At 39.3% G+C, this 10957-nt stretch overlaps 1 protein-coding gene across 1 annotated transcript; it reads left to right on the plus strand.

The window, feature by feature from the left end:
• Positions 1–324: 324 nt before the first annotated feature.
• Positions 325–10379, plus strand: LOC101852603 (dynein light chain 4, axonemal). The gene is made up of 3 exons (XM_005092370.3): positions 325–511; positions 7398–7481; positions 9471–10379. The coding sequence occupies exons 1-3, from the start codon at positions 440–442 to the stop codon at positions 9633–9635; spliced, it is 321 nt and encodes a 106-aa protein (XP_005092427.1). The 5' UTR covers positions 325–439; the 3' UTR covers positions 9636–10379.
• The last annotated feature ends 578 nt before the right edge of the window (positions 10380–10957 follow it).

Raw genomic sequence — 10957 nt, forward strand, 5'->3', positions numbered from 1 at the left:
GAGTAACGCGCACCGATGTCATTGACCCACAGAATTCTACACTTAGTGTAGAATTCTGGGTATTGTCTCATTTGGTTTACGGTCTCTCGTTAGATCTACAGTAGGGAGCAAAATACAATTTATTTCTAGTTCTTATAGAACCAAATTAAAAAAAAAAATTCAAAATAGTTATAGAATCTAGATCTAGATCTAGAACCTAGATCTAAATGGAAACTGTATCCAACTAGACAAGACAATAGGCTTAATTTTAAATTGTTTTTTGTGTCGTGGAATAAACGGAAGTCGAGTTTTTTAAATATAAGTTTCCGCATGCGCACTCAACTTAGTTACCTGCCGCTGTATTTTGCAGGAAATCCAAGTTCATCTAAACAAGGCGCACTTTACTTTAGGTTGGGATCTTACTGTTGCTATTTGCTTGTAAAAGTTCCATCAGAACAAAATGGCAGAAGCAACTGAAGAGAAGAAGGCGGATGCAGATTCCAAAAGAGTTCACACATATCCTTTAATACGGGTAAGAATGATGGACTTTGAAATGTTTGTTTTAGACAAAAACGTGGCAAGACAAAGGAGAGACGATAAAAGGGCAGCTTCATTTATTCTCTGTCAATATAGATATATCTATCAAATGTCATATGTGGTAAGCATAACTGGCACTCATGACGGTATTGTGTCCAACACTACTCATTACACGTTGTTGCTGCTAGATTTAGCTCGATAAGTGAAATTATGTTTTGAAGTGATTAAAATTAAAGGGTAATGGATGCCTATTATTTGAATTTGAAGTATTACTATTATTGTTATAGTTTCTGACCGTCTGGAGTTTCTGTCTTGACAGGCACTGGTCAGTCAGTCACTGATAATGGTAGTCTAGTTCAATTTTTGTTGTAGAAGAGGTTACACTACCCCATTGCTAGAACCGTTTCTACCACTGTGTTGTAGAAATTCAATTAGTTAGGCCTAAAACTAATTCCTGTTTCCATACCCTTTACTTTTACATTTCATTCAAAGAAAAAGTGCAACTCCATTTGGCTACCTTGCCTTACCAATGGGGCTGTGTTACAGTTTATTCTCCTGCCACCACTTTAAATGCTTGTTTGCTATCATTAAGAGAGCTTTTTTATGCTTACTGTATTTTTGACACCTACAGGACTGCAGATGAGAATACTCACGAAGCCCGACTGATTCTCCAGGGCAGTAGACAAATATTAAATAGGCCTCGTATTAAATAATGCTCGCGAGCAAATGTGAAAATGGCTTCTAAACAAAGGCCTGTCGATGTTTCCTGAAATGTATATATTTTGGCCACCTCTATTCTCACCCGGGGTGAGAATAGTGCAGGCGAGTCTTTTGGCTATTCTCACCCGGTGCGCGTTCACCGTTATAGCCTAGATCTAGGCCAACAATTTTTGCGTTCACCCTAAACCACAGAATTCTACACTGTGATGACACAAAAATTGTAGAATTCTGTGCCGTGAACAAACGTTCCATTACAACTGTAGCCTACTAAAAGCGTACAATTTTGTCTGTGGGCAGTGGAGAGAAAGAGAGAGAGAACTTCCGGTCAAAACAAAATGGAGACCCGCGTAGTTCGGCTCGATTCAAAAAGTTAAATAGCCGTAGCATCTTTGTAGACAACCAAATTAATTTACTTTTGTGTTTTAACATCATTTTTTAACTTTGTTTTGGTCAATTTGATCGTCCACACCGATAGACAGTATTCAGAAAGAGAGAGAGAGAGGGGGGAGGAGTAGATCTTGCGAGAACTTCCGGGCAAAACAAAATGGCGACCCGCGTAGTTCGGCTCGATTCGAACAGTGAAATAGCCATAGCATCTTTGAAGACGATCAAATTAGCTTACTTTTGTGCTATAACGTAATTTTTTCTTGGCTTTTATCAATTTGATCATCCACACCGATAGACAGTATTCCAAAATGAGGAAAAGCAGGTCTTGTTTCGCACCGGGTGAGAATAGCCTGTGCTGGCAAGTCTCACCCGGGGTGAGAGGTAGATCGTTTTTCTATTCTCACCCCTGATGAGAATAGCCACTTCCATATATTTTTGCGTTAACTGAACCAGAAGTGACTCTTCCTGTCTCTACAATTTGAACTTCTCTAATCTGAAGGAGGCCTGTATCAGGGGTCTTTATGCTGTCCTGCCCTACAAATCCAAGCACCCCATTTACTATTATACAGTACAAGCTGGGCCCCCTTTCGATGAAAGAAATGATCGGTGCTTTAGTATCAACTAAATGTCATTGGCCTACTATATTTATACTCTACTTGAATGGGACAATAAATCTTGAGAGATGCAAAAAAATTATAAGGTTTAGATATCTATATTCTCAAAACAGAATGCGCCTCGCGAAATATCACTTCCGGATTTTCTAAAATTATAGAGACAGAAGCACTGGCCTACAAAAGCGATCAGCGAAATAAAGAAATTTAGTTTTTTGCAGCAAAACTGTCTCTAAACCGAAAAAACGAAGGGCGTCATGCTCTGGAGAATCTTTTGGCGAAACCTGCATGTCAATCGATGCAGCCATTAAAAAGCCTTTTGAATAGCAAAATTCGGCCACCACCAATAGATAATAGATAACATGGATAGCTCGAATTCGTCGGGACTGGCCTGCGTAGTTCAAGGGATCTGTAGTTCAAGGGATACGCGAACAGTGTTATGACATCGGCTGTGACAGAAAAATCAAGGAAAGCAAAAAAAATTGACAGATTGAGAATGAGAAACACGAAGAGCAACGCTTTTGAGTTCGATCGGTAATAAGCCCACCAGTACCAAGACAGTTTAATTGCACGGTTCAATGTGAACGATTTTAAGTCTGCTCCAATCGAAGGATGCCGTCAAGCATGCAGTACTTTGCGAAGAGGGATGGGGCGGCCTATTGTGTGATACACAACCCTTCACATGCCTCTAGACTGAGAGCCTAGGCATGGGAGTAAATTTTTACTTATGCACCCACACACAGATGCATTGATTTGAGGGCTAAACTGCCTTAATTTTTGCTGTAGAACACACGTATGGCCACTAACAACCTTGCAAATCAATTGTTTTCTAGTAAATATCAATCCTAATTTCCAAAACATCAAATCATTATATGCAGGGGGGGGCATGCCTGAAACCCCCCATGTTGTTAAATTCAAGTCAAATATTACTATTTTAAAACACCAATAACTCAATAACTGTTGATTTGCGGCAAAAATGAAAGCGATTGTATTCGTGTTCAGCATGCAAAATGCTACAGTCCGTGCCGGCTTTTAGCACGCCAGCTTAAAGCACGTTTCAGACTCAAGCATGCTAAACGGCTCTTACCGAATATTTGCTAAATAAATTACACACCTTTAAGCATGGTAACTTCGGCTTCAGGCTGGCTTCATTTACAACACAGTTAATACTTTCATGATGACCCATCAAAGTTCAAGCACAGTCTACACCGCAGCAGTAGAGTGTGTTAAGAGAAGCACAAAGAACGCAAGTGATGGAGACACACACTCACATGTGCGGAGAGGAAGGCAGAGAGATACACGCAGCCGTGCATGTGGACATACGATCTAGCCTAGGGCAAAGTTACACACAGACGAAAAAATACAAAAAGAGTCGGGGACATGAGAAAGGGAGGCTGGCTGCGATTTCATCTTTGCCCCTCGCTATCCGATAATCCTGATTATGTATCATGCGCGAGGTGGGATGAAGGGGGAGGTATGAATTATGAATGTGGCTCAGCAGGCAGTGGTACGCACAGGCAGTGTGTAGGTACTACAAACTGAAATTTCAAAGTCCTCTGATTTCATAGTTAACTGCCCAACCTTATAGAATTTATCATTCTGAGCATTTTGATACCAAATTTATACATGTAGCTTCATTTTTAACAAAGTTATGAACATCTGAAGTTGCAGAAAAATGTTATAGTTTTTTAATTGCGAAATGTCTGCACTTTGAAATGTCACAACATTCTTAAATTTGAATGGACATTCACAAAAACTTGTAGACACACACCTATGCACATAGAGAACTAGCCGAATTTTTTTCAGGGCTATCAAATAACCAGAAGATGGAAATTTATTGACGTACATGCCTTTTTGACTAAAATGGCAAGAAATACAGGGGGGGGGGGGGGGTTAAAATCACCACTCGCGACCACCGGCCTATTGGCTGCGCGTCGGGCCGCGCTGAAGGGAAGGAGAGAGAATTTATACAAAACCAGGGCGATGGTGCCCTGCTTGCGAGCCGACGGGGAGCATTCGGTATTTATTTGGGTATAATAGCTGTGTTATTCTTGAAGAGGAATGAATGGGCTTTCTGCCGATATGTTTCCGTAGTCAGTCCTATCACTGGTTCCATAAAAAACAGCACCGAAAGTTTTCACTCGCAAATCTCTTCTATTAATTCTTTAAGGACAGTCTTTAGAAATATATCACCGGAAAGAGCGTCTTCTCATCTTGAAAAATTGACGAATCAGATTGCAGTATTTAATACCATACGCTCCCCGCTCCTGTTCAACCGAGGTCACTCAAAAAATCAATACACGAAACGCGCGGCCGCGACAGTGAAAACCTCGATAGTGTTGTCTTTTATCCCGCAAGATTTTGCTTTCAAAAGAATCGTTGATTCAAATAAATAATACTACTACAAAGAGGAAAAGCTCCTCTTTCTTCTGATATATCAAATGTCTGTGTATGCATGATGACACGGTGTTTTAGGAGGGTAAAAATATGGGTTTTGGTCTCCGTGACAGTACGCCACAGGGGCGCACGGCCAGTTTTGCGGTACCGACAGTTGTTCTTGTTTCATGAAGCAACATCCCTGCACTCCGGACATGTCCATTGATGCTCCGTTGCTCTCTCCAAAATGTTGCCGAGGGTCCCTCTACTGATTGTGCCAGTGCACATCTGGTTGAACGTTCTTCTGTTCTTTCCTGCAAGGATGCCAGATTTTCCGCTTCCTTTTTTTATTCCCAAAAGCATCATCCTCTCCACGGCAGTACTGGCCTCTGCCTCCCTATCCTCCTCCTCAATCAGTTGGCGAGAAAGACATTTCAGGATCTCGACCCTATCTGGTTGAACCGTATTGTCAACTAAGGTGGCCTCACCAGCCAATCTGTCGGCTTTTTCATTTCCCCTAACACCTGCATGGCCAGGGCAGAAAATCCATGTGAGCGATCATATAGGCGTTGGTTCGATAGCCTGAATCCATTCCGACAGTGTGTAAGCCTAGTGTGCTGTATCGTGACTGGCCGTCGAAATTAAGTTTTCTTTTCCCTTTCAACCACAAAACAAAACAAACAAAAACTACTATGGCAGGTCAAAATGACAGCGCACACTTTTGCACGACCACTACTTGCAAACAAAGGGAATAGCTCGGGAAATTTTCTGCATAAAAGTCTCTGGTTTATGACAATGTTTACTTCGCACTCAAGCACGCTTCGGCATTAAGCACGCTTGTGCTTTCTCCCAATGACCGTGCTTAAAGCCAGCATGGACTGTACTAGAAAAAAAGTATATGAGACGGATGCTTAAGTAAAAAATAACACAGCTAGCTTCTTCTTTGGTGGGGGAAAGGTGGTATTTTACCAACCTTGCCCTTTTCAGTTTGTAAAAATATTATCATTATTTTTCTCAAATGCACCTAAAAAGGACATTGACTTTAGACCTCTATGGTGGCCTGATTCGTTCGACTTTTCCTTGTTTGTGTTCGAGCTTCGCATATTTTCTTACAAAGAGATAAACAAGACGTAAAAAACGGGACTGCAGGCACATTTCGACGGATGCGTGATTTTGAGTCTTCTATGTTCGACCTATCCGTGTTACACTGTGATGAGTTCGCACATTTTAATCAAGCTCTATGCCTGCAAACAATCAAACAAAGCAGGGGTGCAGTGAGAGCAACCTATAGGGAAAACCTGAACAGATGGGTGATAGGGAAAGATAATATATGTGAGGCTTCGTGGAAAAATCAGGCGCTCGTCAAAATAATGAAACAAATTTTAATTTCAGTTTATAGGGACTACTCTCGGGCTACAGAAGGTGCCAAACTTTGGCGGCCATTTTCTCGCTAATTTTACTTCTGAAACCAGGTGACCCTGACCTCCTTCAATCGCAAATATTTTGACTTCTTTTCAAGATAGATGGATTTTTTTAACCAAAAAGAAGGCAAATGAACAGGATTTAAGATGGTACCAATAACCCATATGCCTAAAAATTGGTGAGCGCCTGATTACACCAAGTCGTGACACATAAATATATAGGTGCTTTTTTTTTTTTTAGCATCTTAACAGAATTAATGGTGAACCATGATCGTCAATGTCTGTTACAGATGTGGCACTTTTTAATAATGATGACTGCCAATCAAAGTTTGGAAATGTATAATAATTAAAATTCACGTAGTTGTCAAAAGTTTTGAATGTACAGTCAGTTGACAGTTGCAATTCTTTGGCCGAAGATATTAGGAGACGTCTCCGCTGAGCACCCAGGGGCTATTGGGGCTGCACACAGATGCACTGCTTTTGGGGTCAAACTGTTTATTGTTTGCTGCAGATCACACAGCATAGCCACTAAAACTGTCACAAATCAATTATTTTCAAGAAAATTTCAAACCTAACTGCAAAGTATCAAATTATTGGTTAAACCCCCAAATTTTTTTTACTTGGTCCAGAGGCTCAAAGCATTTTGATTGGTCTGTCTCTGTCGGAGACGTCTCCGGATAAATACTGTGCAATTATTTCTTTGTCAGTGTTTCTGTCAGGGTCATCAAAAAGCTTAGCTAAAATGTAAGGCTTTTAAAATATTATGGTACTGGGTAAAAAAAGAGATTTAAATTCATCATACAGTTTAGCATGCACATAGTGAAATCAGCGGGATGCATAAATCTTTTTTGCTTTGTATGAATTTCAGGCTAATATCAATGTTTGCCTGCGTTTATCACACACATCAGTTGGCCTGCACACTGTATAATGTGACACTAGGATAACGAATGTTCGGTACATCTGTCTTGTGAACTTCGGTTGGTCATGACTTATTGTCTGTGCGAAGCTAGTTCCCACACACATGAGCACATACAGCTCATATCACTGGCTTTGGGCCTTCTCACTTCTCTTGCCTAGTGCAGAACACAGCTAAGTAACAGACACAAGTTTATAGTAGTGTGTCTGTGCTGATCTCCTCTTTCTTGTGTTCCGTGCGACTGTTTGATAGATTTAGAAAGCTGACAATCTGAAACAGAAAACACAATGTGTACCCTGAAACTCAAATTACTGAAAGACGAACATGATAAAAAGCTAACAAAACTTATATCGCTATTGTTTATAGTTTAAGTAGGCCTATTTCATGTGTTGATAAATAGACTTTGCATTATAATGTTTATCATTGATGTTACTTTTGTGTTTATTGCAGCATTCTGACATGAATGATGAAATGAAGACAGAGGCAATGGAGTTGTGTGTCACTGCTTGTGAGAAGTTTGCTACAAATAATGAGGTGAGTAGGCTGCTTAGCAATATATCATGAATGGATCACCAGTTGGTTTTCATATATGCAGGATGTTTAGGATCTCACAGGATCCAAAATACACGTCTAAAGTCTCATGCCCCTTAAAGACAAACGGCAAACTCTGGCAGTGTTATTACTTGTATATATAGAGCTTTTTTATGTAGCGACACATAGGCCTACTTTGATCGGGTGATTTTTATTAAAATGCTAGAGACCTTAGTACTTATTCATATGATCGTAAAATATTTAGACTGAACAGTGCTCAAGCACATGATCAGACGCCATTCTGTGCTACTAAATTAACTGATAATAGTCATGGTGCAGTTTATATCTCCTGGTTTGATCATGATAATTGTAGTGAGGAAATGGTCTCTGTAAATTAATTTTTAATGTTTTAAGCCCCTTTTGACCCGGGCTGCGTGGGGTACAGCATCTCAGTAGATAACTTAGATACCGATGTAATACCTCTCAGTCTCAGAACAGGAAAATTGAACTCAGGTCTTCTCGGTGCAATGTCAAAGAGTCAAACCATTACAACAAGACATGGTAATGTGTCACAAAAGCCTATCCTGACCAGTGAAAGTAGTATTGGTATTGATTTTGATAGGTGACCAGTACCTTGGTACCCTGAAGGGTTGAAGCTAATTTAACTAATTATTATTTTATTAATAAAATAATGTTTTTGCTAGTATTCTGTGGCCACTTTGGATATGATGTATGATTCATAATTTGGTGAATTGGTTAGGTGAAATGTCACACAGGTTTTCACTTCTGTTTATGTGAACTTGGAATATCTTTTTATCTGCAAGTCATCATCAGAGGCCATCATATTCATGTTTTGGAGTCAGATTTGACAAATAGACAACACATAATTCAATATGCTTTACTTTCGTTTGGTAATTTATTCGTTTTCTGGAAGTGTATTTTTTTCTTCTGAATTTTGAGCTTTAATCAAACTCAAACCCTCTTCTTTGAAAAATGTTAATCGGGGAAAGCCCAATTCATTTTAGAAAATGTAAGAGCACTTGCAGAGTTAACAGTACAATTACCCATGCTGAATTAAAATATGTGTTCAACTCCTAATTCTGATTACCCTGAGAATGTCCACAATTCCTGATTCGACTCCGTCATGATGTATAAATTAATACTTTGATTCCTCAAGTGATGTTTCCTCTCATCTTGTTTGATGTTGATACAGCAGTGGAAGTGATTCTGGCCAGACTACTGTGTTTTTCCCATCCAGCCATGTTTGGCCACAGCAATGGCTATAAAAAGAAAGTAAAATTTTTCAGCCTTGGTGTAGAGATGAAAAAAAAACGTGTACAGTCAGTGTGGGTCTAGTTTCTCACGGCCCATTGAATATGTAGGCCTATACCCATGTCAAGGTACAGTCAAAATTGTCCAAGACAGCTACCCATTGTCAAGGAGAAAAGTGGTTGTCTTAGACCGGTGTACATTTTGGACACTGTCATTATAGTGTACAGTGTTGCCTCTCTATAACGACATCGGCGGGAACAGAAAATAATGTCATTATAGAGAGACAACCAAAAATGTTACTAATGATAAATAAGGAAAAAATCGGGACCTGGGCACCATGTCGCTATATTATACAGAGGATGTCGTTATAGCGAAGGTCTTAAAAGAGAGGCTGTACTGGAATAGAAAAACAATGCAATTGAGGAAGTGTGCAGAGGTCATTTGTACAGATGGCTGTCTTGAACAGGTGGACGCTGGAGCAGTTTCAACTGTACTCACTGATGACTGCAAGCACCTATTGTGCAGTTGAAGAGTTTTTGTGTTTTACATCGTGTGGATAAACTTTACTTCCACTAATATTTCATCTCTGCTAGTCTTTGTATTCCCCCCAACCTTGTGTCTTTCATCTTCTACAACATAGATAATCATAAGATAGTATTCATTGTGTTTGAGCAGAGATGCTGCTAACCTGACTAACTTTGTATGTTTTGCTGGTTTCAGAACGCTGCAAAGATGATCAAAGACACGATGGACAAAAAGTTTGGGGCATCCTGGCATGCAGTTGTTGGTGAAGGCTATGGATTTGAAATTACCCATGAAGTGAAAAATCTGCTGTACATGTTTTTTGGTGGGAATATGGCAATTATTGTTTGGAAGTGCTCTTGAAGATATGGCATAGGTAATTTACTTTTTGTTCCTTTTCCCACCCTGTTTGGAAAACTAATCTATTTTTTTCACTGCTGATTACTATTACAATACTTAACTTCCACTGGTCTTGAAAGTTCTTGTATTATATACATTGTCATTATATTGACTGAAACTGAAAGGATGTCTCTTCGGTGAATTATTTATTCAGGGACTTTTTTTTTTACCGTGAGATTGTGTTGGGGTTGTGTCTTGATTTAAAAATTGATGAATAGGCCTACATTAGTTAAAACCAATTTTGTTATTTGGATGCAATCTCATGAACTCTATTATAATGAATAAATCTTCAAGAAAAAACAGCATTGCAATGTAATTAATCGTTTAAATTAGATTTAATAGAGTTCACTGCTTCAAGAATTTACCTGGCCATTGAGTGGCGAGAATCAACTTTTCTTTTTGTATTACTTACGTTTATATGGAAAATGGACCAAATATAGTTCCTTTTTATTGGTTGTGTTTTTACCACTGTAGCCAAACATTCCGTCCTTTGCTCTCAGTGCCTGTAAGTTGTTCTGTATGTGTGGCTGTGAATGTGTGCGTGCGTGCGTGCGTGTGTGGCGTTGCTGTCAGCAGATGTTTGTTAATGTTGTGGCCTTTTTTTTTTTTCTTGGACTGTTGTGGAAGATAATGTGAGCACAGAATGAGAAAAGAATGAAAGATGAAATGTTTCATGGATAAAAAGTAATAAACAAAATAAAATTATGATGACATCTTGTTTTTTAGGTCTAAAATATGATTATATTTACATTCCTTTTCTTTTCTTTTCTTTTCTTTTTTTTGGGGGGGAGGGGGCAGGGTGGCTCCGGTTTCCTCTCACTTTCACAGTAGGCCTATGTTTCAAAGAGTGGAATGAGAAGTCTGTTCTGTGCACTTCTATATTGGATCAACCACACAACAGCACAGATGGAAGTGTGGGTGGTTGGCGGGTGCTCTAGTGTGGTTTTCTCCTTCTTTCCTATCAAACATCTATCGTCCTGATCTCTCCTTTTTTTGTGTGTTTGTTACTCTCCTGTAACACCTCTAATCTTCGGCATTTATATGACCTTATTGTGTTGCAAGTGCTGTAAAACTCTTACCAAAATTTAAAAAACCAAAAAAACAGATGGAAGTACAGTGGACTCTGCTTAAACCGAAATCTGCAGGACCACCAGGGTTGTTTTTTTTTCAGTTTAGAAAGGTTGATCAAATAGAAGGGGAAAAAAATTGGGATTTTATTTTCTCTTGGTTAACCACTGTTGCAGATTCCACTGTATCTAGTTAAGTGTATGGATTTAACTCCCCCT

This window comes from Aplysia californica, unplaced genomic scaffold, assembly GCF_000002075.1.
Source record: "Aplysia californica isolate F4 #8 unplaced genomic scaffold, AplCal3.0 scaffold00045, whole genome shotgun sequence".
Lineage (NCBI taxonomy): Eukaryota > Metazoa > Mollusca > Gastropoda > Aplysiida > Aplysiidae > Aplysia > Aplysia californica.